At 46.7% G+C, this 21,463-nt stretch overlaps 1 protein-coding gene across 4 annotated transcripts in view; it reads left to right on the forward strand.

The window, feature by feature from the left end:
- The window catches only part of TBCD (tubulin folding cofactor D), a 194,120-nt gene that overhangs the window by 125,481 nt on the left and 47,176 nt on the right, over nucleotides 1-21,463 (forward strand). For 3 of the 4 annotated variants that reach the window (XM_066381665.1, XM_066381666.1, XM_066381667.1), the window contains 6 exons: nucleotides 4,262-4,291; nucleotides 6,507-6,592; nucleotides 13,917-13,997; nucleotides 16,550-16,623; nucleotides 18,700-18,817; nucleotides 21,011-21,071. In XM_066381665.1, coding sequence (XP_066237762.1) covers nucleotides 4,262-4,291; nucleotides 6,507-6,592; nucleotides 13,917-13,997; nucleotides 16,550-16,623; nucleotides 18,700-18,817; nucleotides 21,011-21,071 — 450 coding nt within the window. The remainder of the gene's footprint in view (nucleotides 1-4,261; nucleotides 4,292-6,506; nucleotides 6,593-13,916; nucleotides 13,998-16,549; nucleotides 16,624-18,699; nucleotides 18,818-21,010; nucleotides 21,072-21,463) is intronic. The other variant, XM_066381668.1, reaches the window with a different exon arrangement.

Consider the following 21,463-nt stretch of genomic DNA (forward strand, 5'->3'; position numbering starts at 1 on the left):
ATGGGTTCAAAACCCTGGGCTTGCCTGGTCAAGGCACATATGGGAGTTGATGCTTCCTGCTCCTCCCCTTTATCTCTCTCTCTATCTCTGTCTTCTCTAAAATGAATAAATAAAATCTTTAAAAAATAAAGATGGGATAAGAAATAGGAATCGGCCCTGGCTGGTTGGCTCAGTGGAAGAGTGTGGGCTCAGCGTCTGGATGTCCCAGGATCGATTCCCAGTCAAGGCACACAGGAGAAGCGCCCATCTGCTTCCCCACCCTTCTCCCCTTTCCCTTCTCTCTCTCTTCCCCTCCCACAGCCAAGGCTCCATTGGAGCAAGTTGGCCCCCTGCACTGAGATTGGCTCCATGGACTCGCCTCAGGTGCTAGAATGGCTCAGGTTGCAACTGAGCAACGCCCCAGATGGGCAGAGCATCACCGCCTAGTGGGCATGCCAGGTGGATCCCGGTTGGGCACACGCGGGAGTCTCTGCTTCCTCGCTTCTCACTTAACAAAAATACAAAAAAAGAAATATAAAAGAAATAGGAATTGATGAAAGAACACAGTTGTATCACACCTCCTCTGCATTGGAGGCACTGTTGTGAAAGGGAGGTTAGGGAGAATAGTGTCATGCTGGGGATTGTACCTGTGCCCTCAGGAGACAGCCAGGCCCACATGTGACACATTTTGGGATCATTTTGGGATCATTAGTGTTGCAGTCAAGCTCAGGGCCTTCAAATCTGGAGGTGAAAGCTGATAGTGTGGGTTAGAGTGCCTAGAGAGGCCATGGAAGACCTAGTGTAGGTGGGAGAGTGCAGGTGAGGGGTACTGGCCTGGCCATCTCAGAGAGGTGCCCATGTGACTTGTCACTTGAATGGAGCAGTACCTCCTACGCATCTATAGTGGATCCTGTTGCTTCTACAGAAATCCCAACAAAAGCTTCTGTGCCCAGGAGGGTTTCTCTTTTTCACGTGAACAAAGCTGGGCAGGTGCGTCTGGATCATGGGTGGCAATGCTGTGGTCTCAGTTCAATGTTCCTTCATTGCTGTCCTTGGGCCTGAGGAGCCTGCCCAGTGCTGAGTCATCCCCACTTTGCATACTTCCTAGAGCTCTCAGCACTGAACATGGCTGTGGGACGTGGATTTCCATGTGACAGGGTCATGCAGTGGTGGCCCTGTAGTGGGGATGGCCAGCCACACAACACAGTCAGACTGTTAGGAGAACATAGAAACAGGAAGGGCCTACCCCATGCCCTACTCTTTGTTTGAAGTTGTTATCGGTCTGGTGGTGGTGGGTGTTCTCCATATACAGGGTCTTGTCATCTGTGAATAAAGAGTTTACCCTTTCCTTTTCAATCTTAATGCCTTTTGTGTCCTTGCCTAACTGCATTGGTCATAGGAGCTGCCAGGACAGTGCCAGGGAGAAAGGGTGAGAGTGGTCATCCTTGTCTTTCTTCCGCACTTGGGGAAAATGTTGTCTTCCGTGTATGACAGTGGCTGTAGGTTTTACGTAAACACCGTTGAGCAGGTTGAGGAAGTTCTGCTAGTTCGCTGGAGATTAGATTTTGAGATGGTTACATGGTTTTTGTTCTTCATTCTATTAACGTGGCATATTGTATTGATTTTCAGATATTAAATCAACCTTACATTTCTAGGATAATTCCCACATTATGGTATAAACCATTTTTATATGTTGTCACATTCACTTTGCCAAAATTTTCTTAGAATTTTTGAGTCTATGAAAAAGGGATATTGGTCTGCAGTGTTAATTTGTTGTAATTTTTTTTGTCTGGCTTTGGATTTAGTGTAATCTGGCCCCATGAAAGAGAGTGGGAGTATTTCCTTCTCTGTTTTAATGAACAGATTTTAAAAGATTGATATTATTTTGTTTCTACTTTAAATGTTTGGTAGAAATCACCAACAAACCCATCTGAGCCAGTTTTGTTTTCTGTGTCTTTCGAAAGATTTTAAATTATTTAATTGCTTTATTTGCTGGAGGTCTGTTCAGCTTTTCTGGTTTTTTCCTCTATTTTATCTAAGTTGTCACTACAGCTGTACAAAGTTATAGGACGCCCATCTGCCACTTCTGGTCCTGTTTTTTCTATTACATACCAGCACAAAGTGTTTCCTGCTTGATTCTTACCTTGTCCTCTACCTGGTTTCAGTGTTCACTCGGTGCCTGATCCCAGCCCTCCATTCCTTCCTCATCCTGTCTTGCTTGTCATGGGGGTCCGCATGCGGTGGGTGCTCAGCAGTTAGCTGCTTTATGAATGATGAGTGTGGGGCCAGGAATGAGCTCTGCAGCTGTACCCTTTGTTACTGGGATGGTGTTGAGAAGCACTGGCATCCTCTCTCAAATGCAGGGCTTGGTTACAAGGTGCCATGTTGTTTGCACCTTCTAATGGCCCACCTGCCCTCTGTAGTCTTCATAGGCAAGACCTAGGTTGTACTGGCCTCAGGACCTTTAAACCTTCCCTGTTTCAAGAGGAAGTTTGCCGGGGAAGCTTAGAACCTCTTCTGTGTTCTGCAGTTTCTTGGGTCTTACCTATCTGTGGAAATTGTAGTGTTTTCTTGAGAAGTCTTCACATCTTTGTCCTGATCTTTATGTACACATAGTAATTGTAAGACTGAAATACAGTAAGAATCTTTTGTTAAGTCTACTTAAAAGTTAACTTTTAGATTTTCTTTTTTTTACTATAACATTTTTATGGGAAGCAGTAATACAATCAAAGCACTGATACTTTTTTTTTTTTTGTATTTTTCTGAAGCTAGAAATGGGGAGAGACAGACTCCCGCATGCGCCCGACCGGGATCCACCCGGCACGCCCACCAGGGGCTACGCTCGGGCGTCGCTCCGCCGTGACCAGAGCCACTCCAGTGCCTGGGGCAGAGGCCAAGGAGCCATCCCCAGCGCCTGGGCCATCCCCGCTCCAACGGAGCCCCGGCTGCGGGAGGGGAAGAGAGAGACAGAGAGGAAGGAGGGGGGGGTGGAGAAGCAAATGGGCACCTACTCCCACACGCCCTGGCCGGGAATCGAACCCGGGTCCCCCGCACGCCAGGCCTACGCTCTACCGCTGAGCCAACCGGCCAGGGCAAAGCACTGATACTTTTAATGAACCTTGAGGAAGAGATGAAATAAAATGATAGAAACCTTTTTTCCTTTTTTTTCAAAATAAAAATCATAATTTAAAAAATTTGAGAAAGTCTTTATACTGAACATTTAAGTTGTACCCTTGTTTATCTAGCAGATGCAAAATTAAAACAATGAAAGGTAGTGCATTTGTGTGAAGCTCATTTGAGAAGGTGGGGCTTGAGGCCCTGGCCAGGTTTTTTTCAGTGGATAGAGCTTTGTGTTCCAGTGCGCCAAGGCTATGGGTTCGATCCCAGGTCAGAACACATATGAGAAACAACCATTGAGTATATGACTAGATGGAACAAGTGAGTAGAACAATGAGTTTATGCTTCTCTCTCCTTCTCCCCTTCCCATCCCTGCCCCTCTTCTTCCCCCTGTCCCCCTTCTCTCCCTCTCCCCTTGACCCCTTCTTTTTCCTCTCTCTCCCCCTCTTCCCCCTTCCCCTCTCACTTATCCTCTCCTCCTTCTCTTTCCCCCTCTTCCTCTTTCCCTCCCCTTCTTTCCCCTTCTCCCCCCTACCCTCCCCTCTCTCAAAATCAATGGAAAAATTTTATTGGTGATAAAATTTCTTTCCATGAAGCTGCTTCCTCAGATAGAGATGTGCTCTGGCGACTTTGGCTCCTCTTTGTGTCCATGTTCCATGCTTTCTCTGCCGTGGGTGCCCCTGCTCATGGGGTGATGGTTGCTGAGGCCCCCTGCCAGGATGGGGACCCCACACAGAGACCACAGGGTCTCTTCTTCTGTTGGTGGGCACAGCGAAAGGTTCTGAGCTGTCATTTCTCTCATCACTGGATTTGGCTGTTGGGCTTTTATTTAACCAAATGATTTGTCTCTGTTCCTATTTTTATATCTAGGTCCTTGAATCCAGCATTGTTGTAAGCCCAGCATTAGTAGCTATAGGCCACTTTTCAGGATGTGTTGTCTGATTTTATAAATTTGAAACATTAAATTGTGGTTTTAAAGAGTCCAGGACTTAAGGACAGAATGGCAGACCCACCTGGAGGCTCTGATCAGCCACCAATGAGGACATTTATGAAAAAAAAAAAAAATAATAATAAAGCCATGAGTCATTTGTTGTGAATTTATCTCCTGATGTTTAGCAAAGTGCAAGGCTTGCTCACTGTGCTATTTGTTCTTTCTATTCCTTAGGCTGCTTTCCAGGAGAATGTGGGAAGACAGGTATGGCTGCTTTTTAACTCTTCAATTCCTACAACTTCCTGTAGCTTTAGAGGTAGAAAGACTGAAAACTACAAACTGAGTACCTCTTGCATTGTTAGGTATAGATAATGAGTTTACCTAGAATAAACTCTTAACACAGTTCTGATCACAGATTCACTCATGATGTGATCGAGGAGAGTGTTGATACAAGTTTTAAACAATTAGTTGTGTTTTATGGGAAACTTGAATGTGTAAGTAATTTTACACACACACACACACACACACACACACACACACTCACATGTCAGAAATCAGTGCCTTATGCATTGCTGAGGGCTACCAGATGTTACCACTTGCCCATGGGTTCTTAAGGGTGTGGGCAGAGAAGCTGGCTTCACAGGGAGTGATGTAACCCCTGCCTATCCTGTGTGTGGCGCGAACCAGTTTCCAGAAGCCATAGACCTCAGTCCCCTCTCAGTGCCATTCAGCTTCCTGAAGTCATCAACACCCCTAGCCCTGAACCTCTTGAACCTCTCTCATCACTGGTTGGCCTTGGCTGGGAGGTGTGACCTTTATCCATGAGTTATTCACATGGTGGGTGATGATGACAACCCTGGGGCATCTGGCTGGCCAGGTGGAGAATAGGCCAGAGGCAGGTGATGTTTGGGAGACTCTGAGCTGAGTTCTGGTTAGTAGGGGTAAGAAGTGAGCGTCCCAGGAGAGACGTTTGGGCTTGAAGGTGAGTGTGTTATGGGTGAGAGAATTGGTAGGTAATATTGGGGGATAAGCATTGATGGACTTGTGAGCTTGGGGGCAGAAGTTGGGCTGCAGGACCTGAGGGAAGAAGAGGACAGGGAGAGAAATGGGGAGGAGAAGCGGCACTTGAGAGAGGGATGCTGTGGATAAAACACCAAAATTCTAAGACTTAGTGCCTGGAGTTTTGGGTAGAAAAAGCAGGATCAGGGACCTTACAGCAGAACCAGGTTTGCTGTCCTGACCTGGGGCCCATGTTTTGCACGTGGTCCACGGCCTCCCAGCGTTAGTTGCCATTCCTGGGCTGCTCAGAGTCCTTTGGGTAGTAATGCTTTTGCACAGTGTTGCTGCACAGATGTGGGAGTTAGTGGATGGTTCCAGGACAGGAAGTATGGCGATTACTGCCTGGAGGGGGAGACACCACCCAGGAGCTATGGTGGCCTTTCTCCAACCATCTTCGGGCCAGTCAGGAGTACACTGGAGACAGCATGAAGATAGTTGCAGTTAGACCAGGTGTCCTAGCTGCTCCTCCAATGGCAGAGTGTATCCCCTGCTCTGCGTTTAGCTGTGTGTCATGAAGCGAATTGGCTTTTACATGTTGCTTGTGAACTAAGTCCACATTTGTGACAGTTTGCATGGTGACGGGTACCCAGAGTTCCTTGTCATGGTCTGGAGTCCAGTCCCAAGTTTAATACATGTGTCACTTTGGAGCTGGCTATCTAAGCACTTGTGATCCTCAGTGACAGGGTGCAGCTACCCCTGCTTTTCATATCCTGTGACATGCTGGCTCCTTCTTGTCACTTTTGGGAAGTGGGAAAAACTCTGTAAGAGCAGGGGCAAAGGATGGCATGTTACCTCCCACCTGTGGCCCATGGCCAAAAGTTTGTCACTTAACTCTTTTTAGAAAACTGTTTTGTGTTTAGATTTTCAAATGCTATCACCAGAAAGTGGATCAGTAATCACACACAGACTTTGGGGCTGGCTGGGTGAGTGATGTGGGTGTAGTGCCTCTCAACTTCGCTGTGTCAGAGACTGCTACTAGGTGATGGCTGTTGAGCCCTCATCTCTCTCATCCTCCAAGGCTGTGGGTTCTGGGCTCCTGTCCAGGTTTCTCAGGACCCCATGAGAGAGCACAGGATGGGGTCCTTCTGCTCAGACAAGAGCATAGGTTGGATGTTGTTGATACAGGTGCCTTTTTATGGTGTGTGGTTAAAGGAAGGCCTATAGCATTTTAAAGTTGAAATGTTCGAGTTGTTTGAAAAAAAATTTTTTTAAGTGGTTCAAATACTTTTAGCACTGTCCAGCCAGGGTGGACTTGATTTGAAAGTTTGTAGATGAGCAATTTAAGTAGTGTGCAATTTGGCTATCAGTGTCTGTCCCTCCTCTTTGTAAATATAAAGTGTGTAAATGTTATTGGACTTGTGGAGGCATCTTTACTCATTCAAATTATTTTCACTTTTTTTTTACTCTGATTTTTCCTTAGGGTACTTTCCCACATGGAATTGATATTTTGACCACAGCTGACTATTTTGCTGTTGGTAACAGAGCTAACTGTTTCCTGGTTATAAGGTAAGTTTTTAATAATAATCACAAAATATAACATCCTGGCCTAACCTGAAGTGGCGCAGTGGATAAAGCATCGACCTGGAACACTGAGGTTGCCAGTTCAAAACTCTGGGCTTGTCTGGTCAAGGCACATATGGGAGTTGATGTTTCCTGCTCCTCCCCCCCTTCTCTCTCTTTCCTCTCTAAAAAATAATTAATAAATAAATAAAATCTAACATAAAAAACATATGAACAAAACAACCCAAAATATCAATAAAACACCTTTTTGACTTAGATGTCTAAAATCAGTTTCCGCCATTTTCTTTCTTTGTCCTGGAAAGCCCATTAAACAATGGAATTTATATGTGGAAGTTAAAAGGGGGTGTTCTGGCTGGTTTAGCTCAGTTGGTCAGATCAACGTTCTGAGGTGCCACAGTTGCAGGTTCCGTCCCTGATCAATGCACATGCATGTGGGAAGCAAGCAATGAATGCCTAAGTAGAACAACAAATGAATATGCTCGCTCTCTCTCTCTCTCTCTCAAATTAACCAATAAAAGAAAAAAACTTAAAAATGACTAAAGATTTTACTTATTGATTTCTTTTAGAGAGAGAAAGAGGAAAAAGTATGGGGGAGGAGCTGGAAACATCAACTCGCTATTATTGCTTTTCGTATGTGCCTTGATCAGGCAAGCCTGGGGTTTTGAACCAGCAATCTCAGCATTCCAGATAAATGCTTTATCCACTATGCTACTCTTTAGAAAGAAAGTTAAAGGTGAAACTGGAAACAATTATGAAATCTTTTCTTTCTTATTGATTGCATGAGTATATACTATATAGTTCCAACTATGTAAAACTTGAGAAAATGCACAGGGACATTAAAAATTTTAGATAAGTCCACAGGGGCAGTAGTGGATCCGGGTGGCCTGGGGAGGGGTGTGGGGTCCAATGGAAAGAAATTGGCTCACTTTTTAAAGAGGTGTTACCAGTTTCAGGAGCTAACTGGAAATGAACCCACTCTCTGGTAATCATTTTCTTTTAATTGTCCTGTTTGATTAGTGCTGTTTTTGTCAAGGCCTTGGCCTTTCACAGAATGGCCGTAAGCCAAACTGTGACCTGTCTGCTGTGTGACAACTGTCCTCCTGAATGTCATGTGTATTGAGTTTCTCAAAATGAGATCTTGGATTGAGAGTGATGCTGTTTCTTTTTTTGCATCAGTAAAATAGTGTTTTCCAGGTTGAAGTTGTCCAGGTTGTTTATGAGCTCAGTAAGGAAGGGTACTTGAGGAATCAGGTCAAGGAATAAATATTTAACATCCCTGAGTGCATTTTGTAAAAGTTACAGCAAAATTTTTAGTTAGTAACCAAGGATTTAGGAAACAGCTTCCACATCTTAGTTCACCTGCTGAGGCATGTGATATGTTTGCCTTTAATTGGGAGAAACCATTGTATTTTAAAAATCATTAACCATCACCTGACCTGAGGTGGTGCAGTGGATAAAGCATTGACCTGGAACGCTGACATCGCTGGTTCAAAACCCTGGGCTTGCCCGGTCAAGGCACATACAGGAAGCAACTATAATGAATAGGTGTTTCCTGCTTTTCCCTCCCCCCCTTCTCTTTTCCTCTCTCTCTCTCTCCCTCTCTCCCCCTCCCTCTCTCCTCCCTTTCTCCAAAAATCAATAAATCTAAAAAAAAATTAACTATCATGTAGCCCAAGGACAGATCCCTCACATGCTGTGCAGATTACGCAGAAGCTACATTTCTTCATAACCTTTTCTTTTGAGAGAGAGAGAGACAGAGAGGGATGGAGAGAGAGATGAGAAACATCAACTCATAGTTGTGGCAATTGAGTTGTTCATTGATTGCTTTTTATATGTGCCTTGACCAGGGGCTCCAGGTGAGCCAGTGACCCCTTGCTCAAACCAGCGACCATAGGATCATGTTGATGAGCACACATGCAAATGGGCAGCCCCGTGCTCAATTGGGTGAGCCTGCTCTCAAGTCGGCGACCTCAGGTTTTTGAACCTGAATTATCTGTGTCCTAGGTCCTTGGTCGGCAAACTGCGGCTCTCAAGCCACATGTGGCTCTTTGGCCCCTTGAGTATGGCTCTTCCACAAAATACCATGTGTGGGCGCTACCTTGATAAGGACTGTATCTACCTATATAGTTTAAGTTTAAAAAATTTGGCTCTCAAAAGAAATTTCAATCGTTGTACTGTTGATATTTGACTCTGTTGACTAACGAGTTTGCTGACCACTGGCCTGGGTTCATGCTCTCTCCACTGTGCCACCACTGGTCAGACTATTTTTTTAAAAATGTCATGTTTCACCTTTTTCCCAGAAGGACTCTGTGACTGATCAAGTCTCCTTTTTAGCATCCTTTCTGCCTCTCCCTGACCTTCACAACCTCCTGTCTCTCAGCAGTTTTCCTGTGTTGTTATATTTTCTTTGGTTGTTAACATCTGAACATTTATTTTATGTGGAGAGTTTATCACCTTTGCCTGTGTTCCATGGGTAGAAGAACCAGCTGTGGTTAGCCTTGGCATGGTTTCTTTTTTTATTTTTATTTTTATTTTTATTTTAGTGAGAGGAGGAGAGGCAGAGACAGACTCCCGTATGTGCCCTGACTGGGATCCATCTGGCAAGCTCACTAGGGGCCAGTGCTCTGCCCATCTGGGGCCTTTGCTCTGTTACAACTGGAGCTATTTTTTAGTGCCTGAGGAGGAGGCCATGGAGCCATCCTCAGCACCTGGGGCCAACTTGCTCCAATGGAGCCTTGGCTGCAGGTTGGGAGGAGAAGAAAGAGAGAGAAGCGAAAGGGGCACTTCTCCTGTGTGCCCTGACTAGGAATCAAACTGGGACTTCCACATGCCGGGCCAGTGCTCTACCACTGAGCCAACCGGCCAGGGCCTTGGCATGTTTTTCTTGTTGCTGAGGTTTCTGGCTCACATGTGATCCATTATCTGCATTCTGTGGAGACGTTTGGAGAGCCTGACCTTGCACAGGGTGTTTTCTCACTGTGTGTTTTTTGTTTTTTTTATTTTTCTGAAGCTGGAAACGGGGAGAGACAGTCAGACAGACTCCCGCATGCGCCCGACCGGGATCCACCCGGCACGCCCACCATGGGGCGTCGCTCTGCCCACCAGGGTGCGATGCTCTGCCCCTCCGGGGCGTCGCTCTGCCGTGACCAGAGCCACTCTAGCGCCTGGGGCAGAGGCCAAGGAGCCATCCCCAGTGCCCGGGCCATCTTTGCTCCAATGGAGCCTCGCTGCAGGAGGGGAAGAGAGAGACAGAGAGGAAGGAGGGGGTGGGGGTGGAGAAGCAAAGGGGCGCTTCTCCTATGTGCCCTGGCCGGGAATCGAACCCGGGTCCCCCGCACGCCAGGCCGACGCTCTATCGCTGAGCCAACCGGCCAGGGCCTCTCACTGTGTTTTGCATGCTTCCTGTGCACAGGAGGGTGGTCTGTGAGGACAGGGTCCAGTGGTCATGGGAACCAGGGTCTGTGGCTGCACCCCGTGATCCCAAGACACTCAGGGCTGCCCCTTGACCACAGCAGGGCAGATGCTGGGATCCGGGCGTCAGCCGGGACTGTGGTGGAGGGGAGGGCATGCGTGGCAGGAGGGCCTGGTGTGGGGGGTACAACCTGGGGTGGGAAGACTTCTGAGCCAAAGCAAGGAGTTTGGATTGTCCTGAGGCCATGGAACATGGTTGGATGGGCAGATCTGCATTTTAAACACATGACTATGGCTGTGTTTTGATAACGAGAAGCAAGGAGATGGTTAGGACCCTACTGGATAGGGGATGGTCAGGGGGCGCTCAGGGCCCTACAAGATGGCAGACATTCTGGGGATGGGAGGCGTGTCTGCTGGAGTTGAGTGGGTGTTGTCAGGTGGTTGGAGGGGTTTCAAGAACCAAGCTGTCAGGGTTGCCTTGGGGTCACATGCTGCAGGGTGCACCTGCGAGGGGAAAGTGCCTGTGGGTTTGGGGAAGGTCAGGTGCTCAGCTTTGCACCCTGACTTTGAAGGGCTCATGGCATGGCTCAGTGGCGGCACCATCCATGTGCAGACGATTTGGAGAGTAGAGTTTCTGAGTAGAAGCCCCTGGGCCATGTGAATGGGGTCAGTCCTACCTATAGTTTTATTTCAACAGCTTTCACAAAGGGCCCGTGGCACAGAAAACTGCAGATGTGTGGCATGTGCCACCGTCACCACCATGGTACCTGTGCCCCTGCTCCAGGCCATCCTGACCTGAAGTGACATGAATGGATCGAGCAGTGGCTACTCCTCTCATTGGCTCTGGCTCCTCTCACTCAGCGAGCAGACTTCCTTTAGGGCTGGGCTGTTTTGTGCATTAGATATTTCCTTCTCACCTGGTGAGGGACATCGGGGTGTTTCCAGTTTGGGACTCCTCTGGGTTAAGTGCTCAGGAGGGAAATGGCTGAGTCCCCAGTCATACCTACCAGATGCAGTAAGTTCTGTTTCCTCTCTGTCCTTGCCAACCCTTGCTGGTCAGCCTTTATGATTTAGCTATTTTAGCATATGTGCAGGATAAGGGCATTAATTTGTCTACTCAAGGACTAATGACAGTGAGCAACTTTTATGGGTTTGACAGATCTGTTGCCTGTTTATTTATTGGTGGGTTGTGTTCTTCTTGCTGAGAATTTGAGAATTCCTCATGTATTCTGAATATAGGTCCTTTTCCAGATTCATGGTCTGAAGATATTTTCCTAGTCTGTGGCTTATTTAGTATCTTCTATATTTCTAAGACAAAACCTTTTTAAAGAAAATTAGCTTTATTTTTGCACACCTTTTTTATTTCATAATTTACATAAATGAAAATTTGCTAATTTAAAATGTGGTTTTGGCTCACGTGTAACCAGCATGGCAGTTGGTGTGGGGTGCATTCTATCACTCCAGAGGTCCCTATGCCCAGCCCTGAGTTCATCTTGTCTAGAATGCATGTAAATGGGCTTCTGAGGTGTGCATTGGCTCCTTTAGCCTCACGTCATTGATTTGCTTGTGTCCCTGAGTGAATCAGCCACTCAGTCCCCCATCTCCCATATCTGGTCTCCACTGTGGTCCTGGGTGTGGGAACACAGGCTCTTTTCTGCTGTGATGTAACTTGCATTCGTTGGCACTTGGTTGGTTTGATTCTTGCTGTTGTCAGTTTCCTTAACAGATTTCTGACATCTGCGGTCCTGTGCGTCCTTCGTGAAATGCATTTTGTCATATTTTGTTTTCTAGCAGTTTTGCACACTCCTGTCGAGTTTTTTAAACCAAGGAAGCAGTGTGAGGCGCTTCCCTCTGTAGATCCAACTCAGTGCAGTCAGCTCGTTTTTGCTTCTCCTCACTCCCAACATCCAGTTGGTGACCTGGTTCTGTCAATTTTGCATCCCTGATGGCCCTCAAATACTCTATTTTGTTTTCTGCTTAGCTGTCGCCTTTATCCAGCTCGTGCTGTCCTGGCCACTTGAAGAGCCTGCCATCAATCCCTTCCTCTGGCCACTGTCTCAAGTGCTGGTTGGGGGCAGCTTGTTTCTGGTCACACCAGCCTGCTATCCCCTCAGGCTCCTCTCTGTCACCCTCGATTTGCACTTGGCCTCCAGTGCAGATGCTGAGTGCTCAGTAAGTTCTGGGTGCTGCCTGGGCTGGTGACTCAACAGGGCATCTCTCCGAGGTCAACCACTAGTTAGTGCCAGAGCTCGGACAGCACTCAGGTGCAGGCCTCCATCTGCTCCTCCTATGAGGTAGGAGGTCAGTCCTCTTCCTTTGCTTCTGGAATTGTGCCAGCCTCTGGACTCTGGCCTGGAGTGGGCCTGTCTGTTTGGGTGGTGCCGGGGATCCTTAGGTGATGTGGGACCCCAGGGGTCAAGGATCAGTTCTGTTTACAACCGCTTGTCCGCTGTCCTGATTTTTTTTCCTTCTGACTCTCTTGAAGCTGTTTCATCCCTGCCGGAGGTGTCTCAGCTCACCCACTTCTGAAGGAGCCTTTGCTCTCCTTTCTCTAGCCTCCAGAGCAGATCTCCTCGATTTCACACCTGTAGCACAAGTATGCCCTCCTGGCACCTGTGCTCATCCTGTGTACAAGGACATGTTTGTCCACACAGGAACGGTGTGAAACCATAGTTCCCCTTCTTGGTTTTCTGAGCCATTGGTTTGTCTCTCAGCTGCCATGGCACACCTGTGGGTAATGGCCAAATCCATGGTGGGCTATGTGGGTGATGTGGCAAGTTCAGACACTGTGTAAGCAATTGGCTGTTTGAGAGGCAGGAACTGTGAAAGTGCCTTTTGGGGGAAAGGTGATACAAGTGCATGGTATAAATTTTACAAGGTTGCAATAACTGCGGTGCTCGTCCACTGAGGGTGGTTGGGTGGTAATGTTCAGCTCTCTGTGCTGCCGTGCTGGTGTAGCATGGTCCATCCTGCATCCTGAGAGCAGTCCTTGTCTGCTCACACTGTGGTCTGCAGTCTTACCATCCGGGCCGCTGGCTTCTCTCAGTGTTTGCTGTTATAAATGATGTAAAGTGAATATTTTTGTGTATAGTTCTCATCATTTCCTTGGGTAAATACTTACAAGGGGATTTCTGTTTTTTTGTCTTTTTTTTAAGGTGAGAGGAGGGGAGATAGGCAGATTCTTGCATGCTCCCTGACTAGGATCCACCCCGTCTGGGGCTGATGCTCCAATACCGAGCTATCTTTAGTGCCTAAGGCCAACATGCTTGGACCAACTGAACTATCATTGGTGCCCAGGGCCACACTTGAACCAATCAGGCCACTGGCTGTGGGAGAGGAAGGGGGGGTGGGAGAGGAAGCAGATGATTGCTTCTCTGTGCCCTGACAAGGTATTGAACCTGGAACATCTATACTCCAGGCTGATGCTCTATCCACTGAGCTACTGGCCAGGGCTGGGGATTTCTGTGTCTTTATCTTTTTTGTGACAGAGACAGAGAGAGGGACAGATAGGGGCAGACAGACCAGAAGGGAGAGAGATGAGAAGCATCAGTTCTTTTTTGCGGCACCTCAGTTGTTCATTGGTTGCTTTCTCATTTGTGCCTTGACTGGGGGGCTACAGCAGACCTAGTGACCCCTTGCTTAAGCCAGCAACCTTGGGCTTAAGCTGGTGAACTTTGCTCAAACCAGATGAGCCCGCACTCAAGATGGTGACCTTGGGATTTTGAACCTGGGTTCTTAGCATCCCAGTCCAATGCTCTATTTATTCACTGCACCACCACCTGGTCAGGCTATGTATTTATCTTTATAGAAAACTGTTCACTATTTTACATTCTCCCAAGCAGTGTGTGTATGTTCTGGTTCCTCCACACCTTCATACTCTCTGAATGTTCTTTTTCAGCATGTTTATTGCTGGCTTTCCTGAGTACACACAGCCAATGATAGATCACCTGCTTACCATGAAGATCAACCATTGGGATGGGTAAGTTTTATTTTTATTTTTTGACAGATACAGAGAGAGAGAGGAACAGATAGGGACAGACAGACAGACAGGAAGGGAGAGAGACGAGAAGCATCAATTCTTTGTTGCAGCACCTTAGTTGTTCATTGATTGCTTTCTCATGTACTTTGACGGGGGTTGGGGGCCTATAGCAGAGTGTGAGTGACCTCTTGCTCAAGCCTGCAACCTTGGGCTTCAAGCCAGCTACCAGGGGTCATGTTTAAGATCCCACGCTCAAGACAGCAACCCTGTGCTCAAGCTGGTGAGCCTGCGCTCAAACCTGCAACCTCTGGGTTTTGAACCTCTATCCACTGTGCCACTGTCTGGTCAGGCGGTTTTATATTTTTGTATTTATGTAATGGGGAGCTTACAGAATTCTTTTTTTTTAAACCATACTTTATTTCTTTAATGAAGTGTAGCTGACATATAATATTATATTCGGCTCAAGTGTTTCATAGTGATTTGACCCGTACAGAATTCTATATACAGTCTTTAGTCGTTTACCTTTATTAGTATAGGTATTCTGTTATACCTTTAATAGCATATATTTTTAAGGAGTATTGCTCTATTGTGTTATATTTCTTTCTTCTTCTTTTTTTTTTTAAGCGAGAGGAGGGTAGCCTTGGCCAATAGCTTAATTGGTTAGAGCATCATCTTGAAGTACAGAGGTTGCTGGTTCGATCCCCGTTCAGGGCACATACAAGAACAGATTGATGTTCCTGTCTCTCTCTCTCCCTTCCTCTTTCACTGGAGTCAGTAGATAAATATTTTTAAAAAACAAAATAAAAAAGTAAAATATGTTAAAAGAGAGAGGGGGGAAGGGAGATAGTGAGACAGACTCCCGCATGTGCCTGCTGGATTTCTTTTTAAAGGTTTTCTGCTACTTATACATACTTGTTTCAGATAATTTCTGTATTAAGCTAAATGTGATTTAAAAGGTTTTGATTGTGGTAAAATACACAATTATAGTATTACCATAATCATTTTTAGTGTCCAGTTCAGTAGTGTAAAGCACATTCACCTTGTTGTGCAGACAGTCTCTAGAACTTTTCGTCTCACAAAATTGAAATTCTGTCCCTAGACTGACTCTTCCTTTCTCCTTCCCTCAGCCCCTGGCACCCATCTACTTTCTGTTTCTATGAATCTGACGCCTGTGGACCTCATATAAGTAAAATCACACAGTATTTGTCCTTTTGTGACTGGCTGATTTCATAATGTCCTCAAGGTCCATCCATGTTGTAGCAGATGTCAGAATTTTCTTCCTTTTTAAGGCTGAATAATAATACATTGTTGGACATACTACATATTTATTCATTCATTCGTCGGTGGGCCCTTAAGTTGCTTTTGTTTCTTGGCTATTGTAAATCATGCTGCTATGAACAGGGGTGGCCAAATACTTTTTTTAGTCCTTGCTTTCAATTATTTTGGGTGTATACCCAGCAGTAGAATTGCTGTATCATATGGTAATTCTATTTTTTATGTTTTTTGGAATCCGAAAAAACATCGCTTTTCCTAGTGGCTGTGCCATTTCACATTCCCACCAGCAATGCACAGCGATGTCAATTTCTCCAAACCCTCACCAGTCCTTTAGTTATTTTTTGTCTTAATGGGTGTTAAGTGGTATTTAATGTAGTTTTTGGTTTGCATTTACCTAATGATTATTGATATTGAATATTTTTTCATATTTTCTCCTCCCCTTCCCCCCCTTCCCCTTCCCTCCCTTCCCCTCCCCTCCCCTCCCGTCCTTCCTTTCGTGAGAGGATGGGAGATAGTCAGACAGACTCCTGCATGCGCCCCAACCAGGATTCACCTGGCAACCCAGTTTGGGCTGCTTGAGTACCTAGCTATTTTTAGCGCTTGAAGGGAGCTGTCCTCATTGCCCAAGGCCATGCTTGAGTCAATGGAGTCACTGGCTAGGGAGGGAAAAAGAGAGAGAAGGGGGAGAGGGTGAGAGAGAAGCACACGGTCGCTTCTTTTGTGTGCCCTGACTGGGAATCGAACCCAGGACATCTATACATTGGCCAATGCTCTACCACTGAGCCACTGGCTGGGGCCTATGAGTTCTTTTTATATTCTAGATGTCAACTCTTATCTTGAATGTAATCCAGTTTATTATTATTACCTTGCCTATTTTTACTTTTGTTGCCTGTGCTTCTGGTTGTCCTATCCAAGAAATCTAATGTCATGCTTTCTCCTCTGTTTCCTTCTGAGAGTTCATAGTTTCTGGCCCTCTCATGGTTCTTCCCAGCACTCCCATTTTTTTAGTCCCTTGGGGGTGTGGGAAATAGAGATGCTTTGCCACCCAGCACCTCAGAGGTGGCAGCTGTGCCCTGCGATGGGCCTGTGTTTCAGTGCTTATTCAATTAATTCTCTTTCTAATTTTTTACAGTCAGAGGTTCTCACTTGTTTGTGTGTTTGTTTATTTTTAATAGTGGTTTAGACTCAGTGACCAGTTGTCTCATGTAGACTGTCTTCATGAATTGAATAATGCTAGAACCATCAAAATGAAGGAACTAAAAATCCCCCCTCTCCAGGGTCATCAGAGAGCTGTCAGTGAAGGCGTTGCATAACCTGGTCCAGCGGGCACCTGAGTACAGTGCTACTCAAGGTAGGGGTGCTCCATTGTCCTGTGGGTACCTTATACCCATAAACAAATGTGTGTGCCAGAGACGTGCATGCATACACACATGTGCACCATAAACATGAAGCTGAGTACAGGCCACCCTGCTGGTTTCAAGGTTTGAAGGAGCTGAAAGTAATGTGTTTCTCTCCTGCTGAGAATCAGGAGATGGAACACAAACCAATTGCTATGGTCTACAAGGACAGATTCTGTGAATGCTGTAGTTTGTGTTCCCCAAGAGCCCCAGCTGTGCCTCTGGGGTGGTGCCAGTCACAGCTGGGAATTATTGGACAGGGAAAGACATCGCATGAGTGCACACAGGGTGACTTTCAACTCAGTGATTCAGGATCCAGAGGGAAAAATGCATCCGGGAATTAATGCATATTTCAGAAATACCTTCCAAAAAAAGTTAAACACTGTATTCCCCCATGTATAAGACACCCCCTTTCCCGAAAAAAATTTGAGGTCTAAAAACTGAGTGTGTCTTATACAGTGATTGTCAAGTCATTTAAGAAGTGTGGCATTTTAAATGCCATAGATGGAAATGAGGATGAGACAATATATGAAGACAGGGATTCGTCATCAGACACAGATGAGGACAAGCCAATGGATGGGAGTTTTAACAATGATGAGGAGTTGTATGAATTTTATTTTATTTTATTTTTAATTTTTTTTAATTCATTTTAGAGAAGAGAGAGAAAGGGAGAGAGAGAGAGACAGAGAGGGAGAGAGAGAGGAGAGAGAGAGACAGAGAGAGAAGGGGGGAGGAGCTGGAAGCATCAACTCCCATATGTGCCTTGACCAGGCAAGCCCAGGGTTTCGAACCGGCGACCTCAGCATTTCCAGGTCGACGCTTTATCCACTGCGCCACCACAGGTCAGGCGTTGTATGAATTTTATGATGAATAAAACTTGAGTTCAATAACTTTATATAATACATTTTTTTTTCAAATTTGGGCCCCCAAATTAAGGTACATCTTATACATGGAAGCGTCTTATACATGGGGAAATATGATAATTCTTCATGTACTAAACTGAAAAATGAGCTGGTTCCTGAGTGGCTCATGGCCTTGTGTGTTATGTTGCTGACCTCTCAAAGGTGGTAGAGCCCGCCTCTGGGCTGTCCTGCCCCGGAATGGTGTAGTGATCACACTACACTGTCATTGTTCCAGCTTGTCTTCTCTACTGGGAATAAGGAAACAACTGATTTCAGTTTCGGGAGCCATACACATATTTCTTGAAATTACATGTATTCCCATGGACATTGATTAGACTGAATAGAACCTTGGTTCTTTATGTGCAGTTACTGATTTTACTTACATGTGCATGTAACACACTCTGGCCCTTTCAGCTTCATGGTCTGTCAGTTAAGCCCATGTCAGGAATCTTGTGCAGTGCCTCCTGACCTGTAATCGATGATCTGTGCTGCCTGAACGGAGGGTCAGCGTTGTCCTTTCTTCCCAGTGCAGGAGCTCTAGGATAAGGTGTTTTCCTGACACTGTCAGCTGCCATGTGTGACGTTGTCTGCTTTTAAAGCATCCACACAGCTACACTTGTGCATTTAGGGAAGCTGAGGCTAAAAGTGGCTGTGGTATCCCCAGGCTGGTGAGGTAGCGGTGGTGTGGATGTGGCTTCTCATCTGCACTCTCCACCCTGTGGAAGGATTCTGTGACTCTGCTCTCTGTCCCCAGAGTATAAAAGACTTAAAGGTTTCCTTTTCTCTGAGGAAGCTGCTGAGCTGAGTTGCACTGTCCTGCTCTGCTCTAGGCATATCACCTGTCAGCCACTTAACCACAGGAAAGACCTCACCCTGTGTCACCCACCTTGTGTCTGGGGAATGTGTGTTGTTTGGGGAGCAAGAGGCACCCTCCATCACATTTCTGCTCACTTGTCTGGGTGCCAGGGAGTCTGGCCTGTTGGAGACATCAGGTTTCAGATTAAGTGCTGGGTGTTGTCACAGAGAACTTGCAGCAGGTGCATTTCTCCCTTTGGATCCTGAATCACTGAATCAAAAGTCACCCTGTGTATGCTGATGCGATGTCTTCTCCTGTCTGGTCCTTTGCAGTTTTCCCACGTCTGCTGTTGATGACGCGGAGTCCAGACCTGCACACACGGCACGGGGCTGTGCTTGCCTGTGCGGAGGTTGCCCACAGCCTGTGCAGACTGGCGGTGCAGGAGGACAGGTAGGAGAAGCCCTCACCCTCCTGCCAAACCTCTGTGGTCTAGCACTGGCACCATCACTTTCATTTTTGTTTACTTATGCCGGTGGGGCATTCTTCACTACGTTGTATTTGATGAAATTTGTCAGTGATCCCTCTCCCTTGAGTTGTGGCCTTTGATGGGCCACCACCCCTTTAGGGAGTCAGCAAGCATGTGGCCAGAAGGAGGCCACTGATGGCCATGAGTGTTATATAAAGACCGACCATGGATCTTGGTTCCAGACCATCGCTGTATAGTGAGTATCATAGTAAAGCAAGTCCCATGATGTCTGGGTTTTCTTGTGCATGTAGCAGTTCTGTTTGCTCTATACTGCAGACTAGTGTTTTTTAACTATTTAGCAGTTCCTGAAATAATTCTCTTATTCTCGCCTGACCAGGCGGTCGCACAGTGGATAGAGCATCAGACTGGAATTCAGAGGACCTAGGTTTGAAACCCTGAGGTTGCCAGCTTGAGCACAGGCTCACCAGCTTGAGCATGGAGTTGCTAGCTTGAGCTTGGGATCATAGACATGACCCCATGGTCACTGGCTTGAGCCCAAAGGTTGCTGGCTTGAGCAAGGGGTCACTTGCTCTATTGTAGTCCCCCCATCAAGGCACATATGAGAAAGCAATTAGTTAACAACTAAGGAGCTGCAACGAAGAATTGGTGCTTCTCATCTCTCCCTTTTTGACTGTCTGTCCCTGTCTATCACTCTCTCTGTCTCTTTTACACACACACACCCCTCCCTTACCGGTCCCCAAGCATAAACAGGTTGAAAACCACTGCTGTGGACTACTGAATGTGCAGTGATATCATATCCAAACAGTATCCGTACCTTGGTATGAAAATACTTTAGTGCTGGAAATGCCAACCACTGTCAGAGCCTTCTGCAAGTCATAATCTTGCAGGTGGAGGTTCGGTTTAGATGTTGATGGATACGTGTCTTCAGGTAAGTGGGTATGCTTGTTCTCTGTCCTCCTGTCACCTTTTTTAAGGCAGGGGCTAAGTTATAAAAGAACAGGCATTTTCAGAGATGGTTTGAGTAGCTCATATATCAAGTATTTTTTTTATAATTTGTAACTTTTAATATAGTAATTTAAAATAACAGAGCATAGATTTAAAAGTTTCCACGGAGAACTTTTTCAATTCGAAAGTGGGTGTGACAGTGAGGAAACAGGCAATGTGGGATCCTTTGAGCAGATCCCACATGGGAATGCTGGGGAGCACCCACCTGATTATTTTAACTTTCTTTCCAACCAGCTTTTCTCAGAAGTAAAAACCTATTACATACTGGACTGGCTGTAACCTGGTTCTTATACTCCAGTTTAAGAAAAACTGTTTTAAGTTGTGCCATGGCAGTAGGCTGTTTCCTGGGGGCAGAATGGTAGAGAGAGGCCTAAGTTGACTGTCTCCTGACCTGTGAACCCTGGAGAGAGTTGGTGGTCTTTTCCCGCACAGCTGGGGCTCACAACCACAGTTTCATGAGGTGTGTCTGTATGGGACAACTGGTGCCCATGGGATGAGGGAAGGTAGTCGGTGAAGCGGTGAAGGGCAGACCAGTCTCCAGCCAGAACCCTGAACCTCTCCCACTGCAGCCGCACAGGACACCTAATCTTCTAGCATCAACTATAAGAGCGTAGGGGGGGTCGTCCACCTGGGAGGGTCTGAGAGGCATGCCCAGGTTTCTGTTGGGGTCAGTCATGTGGGTATTTTCCACCTGTACACATCAAAATTCCAGACTTTGAGAAGATAGCCAGGTTTCAGCCTAAAGCATGTGGCTTGTACAGTTTGGGCACAGTCACCATTAGCCATTAGAGAATGATGGGAACCCTCCCCAAAACTGAAGTTCTGGATGCCAGCTTCACAAGCAGCCTATTTAGGATGGCAGTGAGACGGCACATGAGCTCTCTCCTCAGCTGGTTGAGTCTCTTTTCCAAGCATCACACTGGCTGTTGTGAGCCTGCTGCTCCTCTTCCATGGCGGGAACTGTTTCTGTTGTCAGCAAACTATACACAGGTCCCAGCTTTACCTACTTGATCCCTATGGCCAGCCCTTTGAGTGGGTGCTGCTTACCTTCTGCAGCTGTTTACAGGACTAGGTGGACATAATGCAGATCTTTCTGAGCCTGGGCTTCCATGGTGCTCAGGGTCTAATGTGCTTTGTTTGAACTTTTGCAGGCCCATCGCAGATTACCTGGACAAGACAGTGGTGCAGGGCCTGAAGCAGATTCACCAGCAGGTCATGTGTCTGGGGGTGTCCACCTGACCTTAGGTTCTCTCCACCCTCAGCCCCGTTCGAAGGCTGGGGTCTGATGACCAGAAGCTCCCCGCAGAGGGGCAGTCCTTGAGCAGTGGGCAGACCTGGGCTCCATTAGCTGTGAGCAGTTCTCTGTTCTCCGTAGGCCAGCTCCTCAGGGTTTGTGTAGGGTGGAAGTAGCATCTCTTTTCATGTGGCCGGTGTCCCTGGGGCAGGACACAAGGCTGTCAGGTGGCTGGTGCAGACAGCTCAGCCTCTCATATCATCCTCCAAACAGCCTGTTGTGCTCCACCCTCAGGGAGATCCGTGTTTGGGCCTTGCCTTCCATCTCCTGCTACAGTCGCAGCCTGTTCTCATGGAGACATGGGTGGGTA

Source organism: Saccopteryx leptura, chromosome 4 (genome assembly GCF_036850995.1).
Source record: "Saccopteryx leptura isolate mSacLep1 chromosome 4, mSacLep1_pri_phased_curated, whole genome shotgun sequence".
Lineage (NCBI taxonomy): Eukaryota > Metazoa > Chordata > Mammalia > Chiroptera > Emballonuridae > Saccopteryx > Saccopteryx leptura.